At 41.5% G+C, this 17,246-nt stretch overlaps 2 protein-coding genes across 8 annotated transcripts in view; one reads left to right on the forward strand and one right to left on the reverse strand.

The window, feature by feature from the left end:
* Positions 1-787: 787 nt before the first annotated feature.
* On the reverse strand, positions 788-2,860 carry TIFA (TRAF interacting protein with forkhead associated domain). 5 transcript variants are annotated; one of them, XM_026668704.2, is made up of 2 exons: positions 2,592-2,860; positions 788-1,358 (listed from the first exon to the last, which is right to left on the reverse strand). In XM_026668704.2, the coding sequence occupies exon 2, from the start codon at positions 1,345-1,347 to the stop codon at positions 811-813; it is 537 nt and encodes a 178-aa protein (XP_026524489.1). In that variant the 5' UTR covers positions 1,348-1,358; positions 2,592-2,860; the 3' UTR covers positions 788-810. The 5 variants fall into 5 exon arrangements, with proteins under 5 accessions (XP_026524489.1, XP_087819096.1, XP_087819095.1 ...); XM_087962970.1 differs by lacking the exon at positions 2,592-2,860 and adding an exon at positions 2,537-2,561; XM_087962969.1 differs by lacking the exon at positions 2,592-2,860 and adding an exon at positions 1,968-2,061.
* Positions 2,093-17,246, forward strand: part of ALPK1 (alpha kinase 1) — a 68,235-nt gene continuing 53,081 nt past the window's right edge. Inside the window, exon 1 of one of the 3 annotated variants that reach the window (XM_087962966.1) lies at positions 2,093-2,237. The gene's annotated coding sequence lies outside the window, so the exon portion shown is untranslated. The remainder of the gene's footprint in view (positions 2,238-17,246) is intronic. The other 2 variants (XM_087962967.1, XM_026668698.2) reach the window with 2 other exon arrangements.

A 17,246-nucleotide genomic window follows, 5' to 3' on the forward strand; every position in this document is an offset into this window, starting at 1 on the left:
ATACAGATAAATAATTAGAACTGCAGAAATAACAATTGCTACCAATCTGCCTTCCATTGAGGATCTGTATACTGCACAAGCCAGTATAGAGTCTACAGACCCCTTGCATCCTGGACAAACTGTTTCAACTTCTACCCTCAAAATGTTATAGGACACTGCACGTTATAACAACCAGACACAAGGACAGTTTTTTTCACCCATACCATCACTCTGTTAAACAACCAATTCCCACAACACTGTCAAACTATCTAGAAAAGCAGTATTACTATTATTCTCATCTTCCCTATTACCTATCTTCTTATGTCTATAACTTTGTTGCTTTTATCTTACCCTTTATATCGTTTACTTAGTATCCAATTATGATTTGTGTTGAGTGCTTATTTAGTATCCATGACTATCACTAAATGTTGTATCTAATGTTTTACGATGAATGTATTTTTACAATGACTATGATAATGATCTATCACTACTGTTGTATATACACTGGTTTAGAGCGCGTATGCACTGGAGACACAATTCCTTTTGTGTCTAATCACACATGGCCAATAAAGAATTCCAATCCCAATAAAGAATTATAAATAGCTGCTGGGAGTGGTTGATGGAAGGAAGGAAGTTTTCAAAGATAGCAATGTTGAAACAATATTTATTAAATTTTTATGATTGGCCATTCATCAAGTGCCTCTTGTAGCTCCAGAGATGCTGGTCTATTGGCAATGCAGGTGACAATACAGATGTACAGATATCATTTCAACTACCATAGCACACAAAGTAAAACTGACCACTGAAATTGTTTTCATGGAATTTTCCAATTTATTCATTCTCATCCATCTCTGTTGGAAATTGGGCATACGAACTACTTTCACATACTGGTTTTTTCAAAACTAGATTTTTTTCTTGTAATAGTGGCATCCTGGTCAATTCAAAACAGATGTTAAAGTAGTCTTCACATTGTCCTTCTTGTTTTTCCAATTGCATCTGGTAATCTCCAAAGCAAACCATACAGTTATCTGGTAGATTGACTTTATTTAAATAGGCCAGTTCAACACCATCCACAGTTAACTTTCCCTTTTTGCTCAAGTTCTTAATTTCAAAACCAAACTCTGAGCTGTTGAAGTGCCTGAAAAACTGAAGGCCAAACTGAACCCTTGAAACCCGTGAATCTGCAAAGTGAAAACGACAGATGTTCGAATCTCTTCCAAATTTCACTATGTCATCTGCTCTCAGCTGTTGTTGGTGATGGAAGCTTAAACCCCGAAAGACTGCTTTTTCTTCTTGTTTTGGATGATAAATAGTGATTTGCAGACAAGTTATAGTCTCTTCAGTATCTTCAGTTTCAAAATCAGACATGGCAGTAAATCCTAAAAGAACAAAGTATATATTAAAATCATTTTAAAATCGCTTGACAATTACTGGATGTCCTGAAGAACAACAACAAAAAAACTCCCATCAAAAATGGAAGCAAACTGGCTGCAACAAAGTCCATTTTGATGGGAATCATAAACATTTGACAGGGATGGAGGCTACAAGGTTTTGTCCCAGTAAATTTAAAATGGGGGCGGATCTTCAGATTAGATTTTAATTTATTGGGGTTTTTTATACTGCATAGTAAATATTGATTTAACTGATTGTTCAAATACTGTCATTTATGGAGAGATCCAAATTGACCATTATGGCTTTTAAGACGCCTATCCATCATCATCATTATAAAGTCATGGCAGCACATAAAGTTAAAAACATACAGGCAGCACAAAAACTATTGCAGAAGACATACGTTTATCTTAAATGCAAAACCTGAAACTATGTTTAGTTTGAGACTTAAGACCAAGCATCCTCGTCCCTTTCCCCGGGGGATCTACAGGGGTGCCGGGGCATCTATTCGCGTTGCTTCTCCTCCAAGAGGAAAAAGGGTTGCTGTAGAACTTTTTACATTCTTTTCAGCCAGGCGTCCTCCTCGACAAACTTCTCACTTTGCTCAGCTCCGCGTTCCCAGATGGCGGAGTCCTTCCCCGCCCGCTTGTCTTAATTCCTGTTTGCGTCTTCACGCAGAACGGAGGCCCTTCCCTACGAGAGCTTCCACTTTCGCTTCTATTTCCGGTGGGGTAAGTGGAAGTCTGACTCCCACGGGAACATCCCACGAGAGCTCAAGGCTCTGAAATTAAGCGGGGCTAAAGATTTCTTGGCTGACAATCCACTCCAGCCCGTTCTCGTCTGAACTTTGCCACGGGGCAAAAGGCCAGGTGAGCAGTCAAGTCTTACTTTAATCCAGGCGTCTCCAACCCTGGCCACTTTAAGCCTGGGGGACTTCAACTCCCAGAAGGCTGGGGAATTCTGGGAGTTGAAGACCCCCAGGCTTCAAGTGGCCAAAGTTGGAGACCCCTGCTTTAATCCATTGCTTCTCCCCGTCATTTTCTACAGCGTGGCTGGTTTTGGGTTTTCCATGAGTATATTCGCGTCAAAAGGCGTCGTCTGAAGGGGGACGGGGAGGGGACTCTACCGAATTCTTTATATATTAGAAATTTGAATGATCAAAGCCTACATTCGGTAGTTCAGCTTCAAAATGGGATTTGTTTTGCCTTCCTCCTGGGACTCACCTTTTCAAAGAGCTCTCCAAAGCAACAGCAGCAGCAGCAGCACCAATGAAAGAGAGCGAGAGAGAAAGCGGGTATCTTTGGAAGAACCGGGTCCGCCAGGCTCGCGGGAGAAACGAAGTGGCGAAAGGATGCCGCGCTGCAACTGCAGAAAAATATCCCCCGACTTTCGTTTTCCCGCCCAGCAAAAAGGGGAGGGAGGGAGTAAAGTTAAGGGAAGGGGACGAGTCTTAATTCTGGTGCGTAACCGAAGTTCCTCCTTTCCTTCGACCGCGGAGATAGAAGGAGGGTGGGTGGGGCACGTGAGCTGGTAAACAAGACTGTAAAACGTCGATAAGACTCATTTACAATTTGGCATAACAGAACATCTCTCCTTATCAGCGATACCGAGAAGACTGGAAATCTCTCCCCCAGGGACACACACCTTTGTGATTTTGATACTTTGATATTCTGAATTTAAGCAGAATAATATGTACTTCATTTCTCACTGGGACTACATCTGAGGATCTCTTTTCTGAATAAGGTCCAATTTCAATGGATGTCATGGGCACAATTAAACAACTATTATGTGACGCCTCTGATACGTTTGAAATGTCATAATTCCTTTTTTAAATGAAAATTTAGCTGTATTCCAGCATCCAATGATGCCATACTTAGAAGACGGTAGGTTTGAACTATAATTTTGACCCCTATTCTGATTTCCATTTTGAAGTTAAATTCCAGTTTGAAAATTTATATTGGAATTTATGGGATTTGGTAGGGTATTAGGTGTTTTCCTACTTTAAGTCAACTTATTTCAAGTTTTAAACCATTTAAGACATGGCAAGAGAAATTTGGATTGTCTAATACTGTGGAATGACAGTATACTCAGTTAATTTTTTTTTTTTTAATTTCACAATTTTGCCCAAACATATTAGCAGCTTCGAGAGCTGCTAAATTACTGTGAATACCAAAAATTAATTAATTCAACAAATTGACTTGGGACAATAATAGAACCCCAAATTTCTGTTGCTAACCAGGACAGCTGTTAAATGAGATATGCTCCATTTTATGACGTTTTGTGCCACAATTATTAAGCAAATCCATGCAGTTGTTAAATGAATCATGCGGTTGCTCAGTGAATCTGCCTTCCCCATTGACTTTGCTTGTCAGAAGCCAACTAGGGAAATCACAAATGGTGAACACGTGACTCCGGGAAACGGCAACTCTCACCAATATATGCTGAAAATTCTTTATTCTTTATTGGCCAAGTGTGATTGGACACACAAGGAATTGTCTTGGTGCAAATGCTCTCAGTGTACATAAAAGAAAAGATACATTCGTCAAGAGTCATAAGGTATAAAACTTAATGATAGTCATAGGGTGCAATAAGCAATTGAATCATACTAGGAAACAGTCAATATAAATCGTAAGGATACTAGCGACAGTTACACTCATACAGTCACAAGAGGGAGGGGATGGGTGATAAGGAGTGATGAGAAGATTAATAGTAATAGTAGTGCAGACTTTGTAAATAGTTGGACAGTGTTGAGGGAATTATTTGTTTAGCAGAGTGATGGCATTTGGGAAAAAACTGTCCTTGTGTCTAGTTGTTCTGGTGTGCAGTGCTCTATAGCGTCATTTTGAGGGAAGGAGTTGAAACAGTTTGTGTTTGGGATGTGAGGGGTCTGTAAATATTTTCACAGCCCTCTTTTTGACTCATGCAGTATACAGGTCCTCGATGGAAGGCAGGTGGGTAATAATTGTTTTTTCTGCAATCCTAATTACTCTCTGAGACTATGTCTGTCTTGTTGACTGCAATGGTCGTAAGTGGGGGGAAAACCAGTCATAAGTCACTTTTTTCAATGCCGTTGTAACTTCAAATGGTCCACTAAACAAATGGTTGTAACTCAAGGCTGACCCGAAACCAAATCTTTGTTCATTTACCTGGTGTGAAGAAGTAATGATTCCCACTGACTAGAGGAAAGTAGAATTCAAACACTTTATTTCTGCACAGGAGCAAAGTGGGTGTCCCAGCTGTCATTTTCAGCTCAAAAGGAAATGGGGACCCCCAGCCAGGTTTATATCAAAGCTTTTATATATATATTTTTCTATAAAGAACCACAAAGTTACAATCTCACTCATTGGTTATCTACCACATACTGAGCATGCTGATTGTGCACATATTCATATGTTCTCCAGAAGCTTCTTAGCATGTTTATAGTGATCTCTAAATTATTCATTTAAATAATTAGGGGTTGCGTTTTTAGTATGCTAATTATGAACTTTTTTTGGACCCCTGCCAGGATCTTATGCCCATAGCTGTAAGCTAAATGCCACGATACCTCTTCATAGCTGGGTCTCTTGCAGATTTCTTTTCAAGTCACAACTTTCCATCAAACTACTTCTTCTACCTGATCTCTGCCTTCAGCGGTTTCTAACAAGCATCAAAACTGATTCTTATCTGTGGTTTACCTTCTGCTGGAAAGCTTCTGTTTATCTGAAGGAAATTATTGTGGTACTGAATCTGCAAAAAACTTCTGTTCAAATAATAATGATAATAACAATACAGGTAGTCCTAGATTTATGACCACAATTGAGTCCAAAATTCATGTTGCTAAGTGAGAGCTTTGTTAAGTGAATTTTGCCCAATTTTACCACCTTTCTTGCTATAGTTGTTGAACGAATCACTGCAGTTCTTAAGTTAGTACCACAGTTGTAAGTGAATCTGGCTACCCCATTGACTTGATTTGTCAGAATGTTACAAAAGGAGACAAAAGAAGGTTACAAAAGGTTACAAAAGTATGAGTCAGTTGCCAAGCATGAGAATTTTGACCACGTGACTATGGGGGTGCTGCAAGGGTAATAAGTGTGAAAAATGGTCATAAGTCACTTTTTTCAGTGCTGATGTAACTTTGAATGGTCACTAAACAGACGGCTATAAGTCGAGGACTACTTGTAATGAACTTTATGAAGCAATTTAAAGCATAATTTCACCTGATACTCTTTTATAGGCTACTTTTAAAGTTCCTTCCCTTCACTAACCAGGCCTCCTGAACCAAGGTTAAAATACTAGGCCTTCATGTACATGATGACTCAGAAATATTTCAAAAGAGTTAACTGCCAGGTTCATCATGTTCCAAAAAATAAAGTTTGTATTTATTAATTCATCTATTTATTTATTTATTTATTAATCATAAATTTTGGGCTGCCTTCAAGTGAATCTTGACTCCTGGCAGCTAACTGGGCTTGTCCCTGCAGCATTCTGGGTAATATTTCAGACATTCCATTGCCCTATTTTTAGAGTTAAGAGAGAGTGACTGGCTTAAATGCTTTCTTTCTAAATAGGATTAGAATGCATAGTTTCCAGTCTAGTATCTTAACCACTATACCAAACTGGCTCTCAAATAATGGTTAGAAGACATTGATGCAAATACTGTGGATTTGTCCCACTATTGTCCCAATGTAGTTCACAAAGTATAATTTTGTTAATTTGGGAAGAGTAATATGGTAAATTCACACAATTGCAATACAGTTCATAACATTTGTGTTGTGACATCATGAACCATGTGGTATCATCCAATCATAAATCCCCAAGGGGAACTTACTGTTCATACCCTATTTCTTAAACAGGAAAGTACATCCTGTTGATCTAAAGTTGGTCAATTTAACTGATAAGCAACAATATCAATATTTCTCTGTCATTGAAAGTCAGCTTTGTATCAGTGCTAAGCTAAAATTATTTAGGTTTATCACCAAGTGACACCAGACACTCTGGCTTGTAAAAACAGATTGTGTCTACCATTTTGTAAAAACAAGCCATTTCTTCTTCTTTTAATCATAATTAACAAACAATGCCTTAGCACTATTAGATTTAGGCTACAAAACTCATTTGACAAAATAGATGCAGCAAAGCGATAAAGAAAATTGTAGCTTTTGGGTGTCAATTTCCAGTAACAATATTTTGTGCAAACCATGTCTGTGTAATTGTAATAATCACCCTATTTTGATGAAAAATGAGGCATTTTCTAGTCTGGCTTTAGACATGAAAGCTAGCTGGGTGATTTTGAGCCAATCACTCTCTCAGCCCAACTCGTTACCCAGAGTTGTTGTGGGGAAAATATATAAAAATAATAAACTGCTAAATATTAGCAGTAGTTCTTAATGCTAAATGATAAGCATGTAGCATTAGGAATTAAGCTAGCATCAAACAAATTATGTTTAATGAGTAGGGACAAAGTGCCAAGAATCCATTTTGTTTTACTTGATGCCTGTTATATTATTTGTTGAAAATCAGGAATTGTGATCTAAAATAAAAACAAACTTAAACAAATAAAAATCACAACTGTATTATTTAGCCTTGAGTATAATTTCTTTTAAAATTTGTATGTAGTGAGAAGTATGGATTTCATACTGAATTTTAGTCAAAAAATAACTATGGTGAAATATCTCGGAGAATTTCCTAGATTGATGTCAAGCGTCTCTAGGAAACTGCTAACTATGTGATTTTTTTATAAATGATAGTGGGCCATTTCTTTTCTGTAACTTCTGTAGAACAGAAAAGGTTTCCTTCACCAGATAATCCCAAATATATAGTTATTTCATTCATGTATAATCATCTTCCCTTTCAGCCATTTCAACTATCCCATTCACATGGGCATCCAGAGGGAAGCATATTTCATCAACTTTGTGTTGTATGACATTGGGATGCTAACTCTGTTACACATTTGAATGCAATATTTCAATACAAAGAAGTGGCAGAGTTTGCATCTTGCATCATAAAGTCACAATGTGTGTTTCATGGTTAATAACAGATACCTAGCCTCATTTATATCATTTCTTATGGTGATCAGTGCTTCCTTCAGATTTAATTGATTCAAAATTGACAAGCCACAATGTTGCTTGCTTGTAGGGGGCTTAGCATGTTTATATAAAATCATGATCAATTTGCATGTTTAGCTAACTGTTGCTTTTTTGACAAATAATGGCTTAATTCACTTTGGACCTAGCCTTGTCAAAGTTAAATCCACAAATGAATTACAGATGTTATTGTTATTATTCATAGCTCATGTTTAATATATGCTGTTATAAACTGTTTCTGGTTAAGCTCATTTAGAACAGTTTTTTTGAAGAAAACGTTCTAAATAGAGTAGCTGCAAGATAGATTTTCTATTTGTAGTTTGGAAAAGTGTTTGTATGTATTAGCCAAATAACACCTTATTAGTGTATGTCTAACAAAGACTTGATGTCACTTTGCACTGACATCTCTGGAAATTCCCGTTTGAGCAATCTTTGAGAGCAATGTTCTCACTATGGATTTCCTGCAAATCTCTCTACTAGTTTTCTCTTCCTCAATGTCTTCAGCTTACAAGAAATATAAGCTTTTCAAATAAGAACAAAATTACTTCCTTCTGAATAATATTGATGGTATCCTTATTGCTATCTATAAAACCAGAAAAGCTTTCAGTGAAGTTGTAATTTTCAAGGAGTTATTGATTTACTACTTAAAGAAGGTTGGTTTATTATAGTTCGCTCTAATTCTCTCTCTCTCTCTCTCTCTCTCTCCCTCTCTCCCTCCCTCCCTCCCCCTCCCTCCCTGTGTGTCTCTGTCTCTCTTTTTGTCTCTCTCTCTTAAGCAAAGATGTTTTATGCTATTTGTTTTGTATTGGAGATGAGATTTATTTTGGGGAAATGATGGAGCCTGTGTTCAGTCTGCTAATAAATTTCAATCTCTGAGCTCTTTTATATTCTTTATGTTCTTCTTTGGGCTTACTGTTTGCCCAAAGGAATTTTAGAAAGTTTCATAAAATAATCTGCGGCTTTGCTCCGCATATGGAAGGCTTCTCACTGGGTGGTCGAATGCATCAAGAAAGACACCAACGCAAGTTCTATCTTGGGTGAGCTGCCCCGATCAGAGTTAGGGGAACTCTTTTTATTAAGAACATACAAAGAGGTGAGCTCCATCCAATCATTATGTTACATGCGTAGGAATGTTAGTGGATGTATCGTATCTTCCAATCACAATGCCATGGTCAATTTAAACTAGCAAACCAACGCCTGCATTTCAGTTAACTGCCCTTGTGACGTGTTAATGGCCTTGTTCCTAGTACCTGCTTTCAGCCTACGTGAGACCTGGCATGTACTGGAACTATTGAGGTTGCTCACGTGAGGCTTGGCACACAATGGAATTGGCCCATTACAGCATCTCCTCTGTTTTAGTTTTATATGGAGGAAATTCTTCTGGATCTTCGTCACTACCCATGCAAAAACTTGTGCGAACGCACACATCAGGGTCTTCTGAGGGTATGACTTTGTACAGAGGTTCTTTTTCCCAGAGGGCATTAACCTGTGCAATGGCGCTTTTCAGCTAATAAAGACAGACTATTGGAGATGGTACGAACAAATATTGGTAACACACATGGAAGAATAACGCATCCTGCAGCAATCATACCTATGAGAGCTACTATGGCTTGTAATCCTGGTAGTTTAGGGAACCAAGAACTAAAAATATTCTTAAAATCAATACCTTGCCATACTTGATTAGGATTGTAGGTTAATTGTCGCATCTCAGTTGTTAATTGTGCTACTACTTTGCCAACTTTGTCAATTTGAAGACAACAGTTCGTAAGATTGAACCTACCACATACCCCTCCTTCTTTGGCTAGTATGTAGTCTAAAGCTAAGCGATTTTGGTAGACAGCTGTGCGTAATTTGTCCGTAGCAGTCGCTAGAGTGTTTAGAGCCTTGTCTATACGTTGACCTGCTAAATCTAAAACAGCTTGTAAACGAATAATTCTATTAATCATGTATATGGGGGTTCTGTACCCCAGGACCCATCTTAGGCGCAACTAGCAATGTTGTAGGTGCAGACTATTCTTTCTGAGGTCCAGGTGTCCCCTTCATATTCTGATTGACAGGGAAACCTGCAAAGGCATTATCGGTGTTTCTTTTCCTGCGGGATAATGTATCATACACAGGGATGCCCAGTTCTTGCTTAATGGAGATCGGTAGGAGGAAAAGGAAGGTCTTATCCACCCCAATACACATGACCCTTGCCAATCTGCTGGAAGGGACGGATAGGCTAGGTTACCACAAACCAATACATGTTATTTGGAGCTGTCCAAATTTGGGAGGATGTTGTGTCATAGAGATAAGGTAGGAGGAGGTGTTGAATTTGGCAGGTGTGGTGGTAGCATTGTCAGGTGCTGTCCAAGTCTGGTAGGAGTTATCCCATGTACCTAAGCAAAGGAGGTGTCCTACTGGAGTGGACCCATTTCGGGAAAAACAGTTTCTACCAATTAAGTTAGTGGTAATTGTCCAGATAAGTGGATGGAAGCTATTCTAGCTGTTATGTTTCCTACAGAAGATATGTTATTAAACAGAGATGGCGAGGCTTCTAAGGCTTGCCACGGCCATTGTTCTCCTGTGGTGGTTCCCCACAGACAAAACAATTGGTTACTGCAAGTTGTTTTGCAATTTTTTCCGCCATATCCATGAACAAGTTTTTGCAATAATGCTGGTATCAGGGGCTTTTTCTAATTTCCTTAAATTATTATATACTGACCAGCCTAATGATGTTTCCTTGCCTTCATAAATTATTTCAGTTTTTATGGTAATGTAAGTATTTGGGTCTATTCCTGTGCCATCAATCCCTATACCATAAGTTTCCAAGGCAGGGTGTTGCCTGGAGATAGTGATTTCTACCTTATTGTCTGTGGTAGACCCTGATATTCGTTTGAAATGTGACAGATGATTGCAACCTGAGTACCCTCCCCGGTATAATCACAGACACAAGACCAACCCGAGCACTCAATGGAACCTCCACAAGGGGTCCATTGGTTGGGGTTCCCCATGGCCCAGTTAATGGGCGTATGACACAAGTATTTATGATTGTGGGCGTACGTTGATTTCAGTCATCCGACCCGCATGAATGTCCCCTGGTTTAGAACAAGCAACACAAACATCAAAGATTAAAACAATTGGGTTAGTACCGTCCTTGAGCACGGTGGTGTGGTTTAGGTAATAAAGTTTTCCTTCCCCTCAGGATCGGATCTGCCAGAGGTTCTTGGAAGTCCGCCCATAAGTTGACGTTGAGACGTACAGCTGTCTTGGGATCGTAGCAAATAGTTTTTGAGTTCCTTTTTGCATAGATGGTACATGGTCCCATTGTTTTGGCAAGTTTTTCCCGTGGGAAGGCACTTCTGCGGTTGTTGGGTATGGTAGATGAGAGTTAGTTGAGTGGAGCCTGCCTGCGTGGTTTTGGTCAGGCAGGGGTGCAACCATCTGATGCGCTGGCAGAGTTCTGCGATCTCTTAATCCGATGTAGAAAAGGGGTGGCCTGAGCATAAATGTCAGGCTGACTTGCAGTGTCTGTGATAATGACGAGGTGAAGCGGGGTCTAAGGACTGTCCAGGATTCATAAATGTTGCTTATGGAATCATAGAGGCGTCGACCGGAGCAATAATAGGTGGTGGCAGTGGGGCGAAGTATGAGGAGTGTAGTTCGAGGGGATGTTCAAAAGTGTTGATCTGGAAGGAAGCATTGCTGGAGATGTGGGGCCACGGCTTAGGGAGCGTTGACCATCTGAGGTAGGGGGGAAAGATGTCCCCAGATGCGGTGCAGGTCAGCAGGAGGAGTGCCTGGCGTGAAGTACGTCACTTGGGACGGAATGGAGACCTTGGAGGCATGTGCGGCAAGAAGGAGGAAGAGGGTCGGCAAGGCAGCGGGACGAATCATGTTGATATGTCTGCAGGTGGTGACTTTTCTACCTTGGGGTGGTATGGTCTGATGTGCCGCCCAGGAACCCACAGGACACGATCTGGAAGCTGGATGGCTGCGTAGCCACAACCCCAGGTGAGGAGAGCAGCAGGACCCTTCCAAGTAGGGTCTGGCAGTTGGCGGTAGTATACCTGTGGTTTGGGAGAATCAGGGGGAGGGGGAGGAAAAATGTTGCTCCGCTGCTGTCATAGCAGGGGTGCCAGAGAGGTTGAGGAAGTTGAGTGTATAAAGACAGAGATTAAGGGTGTCTTGCATCGCCGGGAGGCCAAGGGTTCTGTTCCCTTTGATCAAATGTCGTTCTAGCGCTATTTTTAGTGTTAAGTTAGCTCTCTCTACCAGGGCTTGTCCTTGACTATTATAAGGAATCCCAAATTTGTGGGTAATTTGCCACTTAGCACAAAATTCTGACATAGCTGTGCTAGTGTATGCGGGACCATTATCTGTTTTTATTTCTTTCGGGCATCCCAACGATGCAAAGGTGCGAATGCAATGGTTGATGACATGTTTGGAGGCTTCTCCTCTTTGCGGAGTCGCCATTATAAACCCTGAATAAGTATCAATTGTAACATGCAGATACTTCCAGGGGGCAAATGAAGGAAACTGAGTAACGTCCATCTGCCATATTTCACAGGCTTTCAACCGCGGGATTTACCCCTAAGGGAATGGAATGGGCTTGTTGACTACAGGTGGGGCACTGCTGTCTAATGGCTGAGGCTTCGGCCATAGTGAGGTTGAAATGTTTCATGAGAGCTTTGGTGTTTTGATGGAAATAAGAATGGCTCTCCCAAGGAGTCAATGTGTGTGATGTCATGATGCCTGCAGCCGCTTGATCAGCCATTATTGCCTTCCTGGAGGATTCCTGGGAAAGGTTGGTGGCTGCGGATGTGTGCTACAAAGAAAAAGTGTTGACGCTGTGCAACAAGGTGTTGTAATGTAACAAAAGAGAGAGGAGGTTTTTATCAATAGCAGGAGAGAGGTAAGAATCGTGGATAGTAGAGACTATTTGGGTAACATATAGGCTGTCTAAAATCAAGTTGATGGGTTCGTTAAAATTCTGGAAGACTAATATGGTTGCAGCAAGCTCAGCCCTTTGTGGTGATGTTTGCACAGGGGTGGTTTTAGTGTGCCACACCCCATTCCTTTATAGCGCATGCCCCTCGTTCCCTACTGCCATCAGCAAAAATAGTCAAGGCGTTGACCAGAGGCCTTTTGCTGATGGGACAGGAGAAAGAAATGGGTATTGTCCGAATGATTTGAAAACGTGGATCAGCAGGCGGGTGGCAGGAAAGTAGTCCAGGCCAGTCAGCTAAGGCAAACTGGATTTCTTGGGAGTTCTGGAATAGAGGTTCCCATATTTGCAGTGAAAAAGGGGTGAAAAGTGTGGAGACATCTATTCCCATAAGTAATTTTACACGACTCCTACCTTTTATGATCAATTGAGCCAATTGAGCTGATTTGGAAAGTGATGGAGCATCGTGGCGTATGGGAAAGATGGATCCACTCTATGATGTGGAGTTTTTGGTCCTTTTGAGTTACTGCCACGGTCATAAGCCTCGGGGTGGCCAAAATGACCATATCTAAAGGAGTATTGGCAGCAGCTCTGTCTACCCATATTTTTAGGATATTCTCTTCTATGAGAGTTATTGCTTGAAGCTGAGGTTGCTGCAAGGATATTATGTCAGCAGGCTTTTTCCCCAGGTAAGGGCCTCAAACAGTGGAGAAAGAATATCAGTGGTTAAAGACAGGAAAGGTCGGGCCCAGTTAATGGTACCCAGATATTGCTGAAGTTGAACCAAGGTGGGTTGAGAAGACAGAGACAGAGAGGGAAGTGAAGGATAGGCAGTAGCAGAAAGCATTCTATAGCCCAGATATGCGTATGGAGTTAGTACTTTGCACCTTTTCAGGTGCTATGTACAAACCTCCTTCTGCAAGAACGGCTTTCAGGAAGGAGAATGAAGTGAACACCGTACCCGGTGGCCCAGGAGCTGCAACAAGGATATCGTCCATGTAGTGATACACCAGAAATTGTGGAAAAGCTGAGCGATAGGGTAGCAAAACATTATTGACATAGTGTTGACACATGGTGGGACTATTAAGCATGCCTTGAGGTAGGACTTTCCACTGAAAGTGGGAGGAGGGAGAGGAGTTGTTTAAGCGAGGTAGTGTAAAAGCGAATAAGGCACGATCTTGTTCATGCAGAGGATAGAAAAAAAAACAGTCTTTTAAATCAATGACCATTAAATCAAATTTCTCAGGGATGATGTTGGAATTTGGCAGACCACATTGTAATGCCCCCATTGGTTTTATAATCGCATTCATGGCTCTCAAATCACATAATAGCCTGAATTTTCCTGACTTTTCTTTATAACAAATATGGGGGTGTTATATGGACTGACAGATGGTTCAACGTGCCCTTTGACAATTTGGTCCTGAACAAGTGAGTGCAGGGCCTCTAGTTTGTCTATAGTGAGGGGCCATTGATCTACCCACACAGGTTCTGTGGTTTTTAATTGCAGCCGTAGTGGATTTCTAGCAAAAGATTCCATTAATCAATAATGAGTCTTGCATTAAGTTGAGACATAAGATCACGGCCCCACAGGTTAGTATGCAGTGGAAGGACCAAAGGTTGGAGGTAGGCAGTGCGAGAAATATCAGAAGAACTCACCGGTAGCCAGTGTTTGCTACGGGGTGGGCGTGCTGAACTCCTCCCACTCCCGAACGGCTGGGGCAGTTTCCAAAGGCCAATCGTCCAGCCACTCAGCCGTTCGGATGACACTTACATCAGCTCCAGTATCTAAGAGACCGAGAAGACTTTGTTATGGATTGTAAATTGTAACACAGGCCTGGCTTTTTCTACTGTCTGATGGACAGTAAATGCCCATGCATCAGCTGTTTTAACAGGTACTGGAATAGCGGTTGCTACTAATTCTCCCTTGCTAAATTTTGTGGGAGTATTTCCAATTACTGCCATGGCTACTGAGGAAAAGTCGTCGAGTCTCTCAAAAACGGAGAAGCGATGATTCCCCTTGCCCTGAGGTCTCGGATGGGATAGATTATGAGGGGTGTCATGGCAGGGGGGATCGTTTTCAGGCATGTGGGGAGAAAGTAAACAGTGCCTGGGATGTCAATTTCCATATCTTCGGAGGCAATTAGGTGGAAAGATATGGAGTCAGCCTTTGGAGTGGGGCTGGCTGATCGCCCCTCCTCTAGTTTCCCTGTGGCTGAGAATTGTTGCTGCGACACTGATTTGCCCAGTGGTACCCTTTCTTGCACCTGGGGCATATCGTCTTAGGCTTGGTGTTGTTTTGTGTATTGTCTCTGGTTCTGCATTGTGCCTTAAAATGGCCAGGTTTCCCACAATTGAAGCAGTTTCCGGCCGGCCTGTTCTGAGAGTTTGCTTGCTGCAAAGCCATAGCCAGATGCTCCATATTGTAGGAGACAGTCCCCACGATTCTGCAAGCCTTTAGATAGTCCGAGGAGAACCCCCTCGGGCAGATAGAGGCTGCAGAATCCTTTTGCAATCCTCATTAGCATTTTCAACAGCCAGTTTTAACAGAAGCTCTCTACGGGCTTCCTCATTAGAGATTTGCCTATGAATGGCTTTCTGAAGCTCCTCTATGAACTCGGCATAAGGCTGATTTGAGCCTTGAATAATTTTTGAAAAAGATCCTACGATGCCAGAGGTAGGATCATCAACTTTGTCAAGGGCTTTGATTGCTATGATACTGACAAAGGTAAGGGTACGTTGTGGGAGTGTCGCCTGAGCTGCTAAGTCCATAAATTGACCCATACCACAAATTTGATCCGCTCTCGCGACCACACCATGATCGCAGGCAAATTTTTCAGCTTCGGCGCGAAAGTCTGACTCCCAAACAACGTACTGTGGTCCTGTCAGTATCATGCGAAAAAGATCCTTCCAATCTTGGGGTAACATGAAAAAGGAGGTGCTGATGGTGTTAATGAAGCCTCTGACATATGGTGCCTGGATGCCGTACATGGCCACGGCTTGTTTTAAATCTCTGATTAATTTCATGGGTAAAGGCTCAAGTCTAGGCACCATATTTCCGGCTCTATCCCCTACATATTCAACAGGACAGAGAGAGAGCTCCTCCAGGGTAAGAGAGCCCTCCCTGCGTCCTTGCGCCATGGCTTGTGCTATCGCTCCCATGGGCATTTGATCCTCCGCAGAATTTAAGTTAGGAGGATTTATGGGTTTAGGAGCTGTGGGAGATGAAGCTTCTAATGGGAGAGCGTCCTTTGTTTTGGTTTCAGCTGTATAAAAGAGGAGGACCTGGGGGGCTTTGGTCAGTGCTAAACCATGGATTTTTAAACATTCCATGACTATTCTCCATGTGGTCAGAATCTTTGGCGGAGCCCTGGGGTTATCATGAAGATAATCACCCAAACGTTGCCATGTGAAGACTTTCAAGGACCCTTTATCCGGATAAGCCGGGCATTGCGTGTAAATGTAAGTCAAAGGGTAATAAGGTCCTTCTTAGTTGGAATCAGGAGCGTTTTGCCCTGATTCCCAAGAATACGAATTGAACTCTTCGTTAATTCTCCTAATTCCTGCAAATGTGCTATCTGCTCTTTGGAGAATTTTCCGCCCATACTCACCTGAAGGGAGGATGTCTTCTTTGCTGAAGATTCCTGGGGAGGGATCCGTGACACGGAGACGGCGTCCCTGGGTTGCAACTGGCTCGTCCGGCCGGGTAAGATAGGCAGTTGAGAGAGACGCACGCTTCCTTTAGCGGATCACGTCGGGGTCACCAATTGCGGCTTTGCTCCGCATATGGAAGGCTTCTCACTGGGTGGTCGAATGCATCAAGAAAGACAACAACGCAAGTTCTATCTTGGGTGAGCTGCCCCGATCAGAGTTAGGGAACTCTTTTTATTAAGAACATACAAAAGAGGTGAGCTCCATCCAATCATTATGTTACATGCGTAGGAATGTTAGTGGATGTATCGTATCTTCCAATCACAATGCCATGGTCAATTTAAACTAGCAAACCAACGCCTGCATTTCAGTTAACTGCCCTTGTGACGTGTTAATGGCCTTGTTCCTAGTACCTGCTTTCAGCCTACGTGAGACCTGGCATGTACTGGAACTATTGAGGTTGCTCACGTGAGGCTTGGCACACAATGGAATTGGCCCATTACAGCAATAATCATGTTCATGATTTTTATTTTTATTTTATTTATTTATTTTGTCAAATGCTTACAATATAATAGAAATAGGAATAAACATAAGTATAAATGAAATAGGTCAGGGATGGTAGGCACGATTGTGCACTTATGCATGCCCCTTACAGACCTCTTAGGAATGGGGTGAGGTCAATAGAGGTTAGTTTAAGGGTAAAGGAGTGGGGGTTTGAGCATGTGACAATAGAATCAGGTAGTGAATTCCAGACATTGACCACTCTGTTGCTGAAATTGTGCTTCCTGCAATCAAGTTTGGAATGGTTTACATTAAGTTTATATCTGTTGTCTGCTCATGTGTTGTTGTGGTTAAAGCTGAAGTATTCATTAACTGGTAAGACATTGTAACATATAATTTTATGTACTATGCTTAAATCCAATCTTAGCCAGTGTAGTTCAAGGTTGTCTAAGCCTAGAATGTCAAATCTGGTGGTATAGGGTATTCTGTTGCTAAAAGAGGAGTGTAGTACTCTTCTTGTAAAATACGTCTGGACTTGCTCAATTGTATTAATGCCTGATATACAGTGTCGATTCCAGACAGCGGAGCTGTATTCAAGTATTGGTCTAGCAAAGGTTTTGTATGCCCTAATTTGCAAATCAGTACTACCAGAGGAGAAGCTTCATAAGATTAAATTTACAACTCTTAATGGAGCAATTGAGCTGAGTAATCCATAGATCCTTTTTTTACCACACACTATTCTA

Source organism: Notechis scutatus, chromosome 4 (assembly GCF_049901735.1).
Source record: "Notechis scutatus isolate UNSWTSFEM ecotype Mainland chromosome 4, rNotScu1.2, whole genome shotgun sequence".
Classification (NCBI taxonomy): domain Eukaryota; kingdom Metazoa; phylum Chordata; class Lepidosauria; order Squamata; family Elapidae; genus Notechis; species Notechis scutatus.

Bases quoted from the DNA above. Each gene is read 5' to 3' on its own strand.
- TIFA (XM_026668704.2), bottom strand. From the start codon at position 1,347: ATGTCTGATTTTGAAACTGAAGATACTGAAGAGACTATAACTTGTCTG.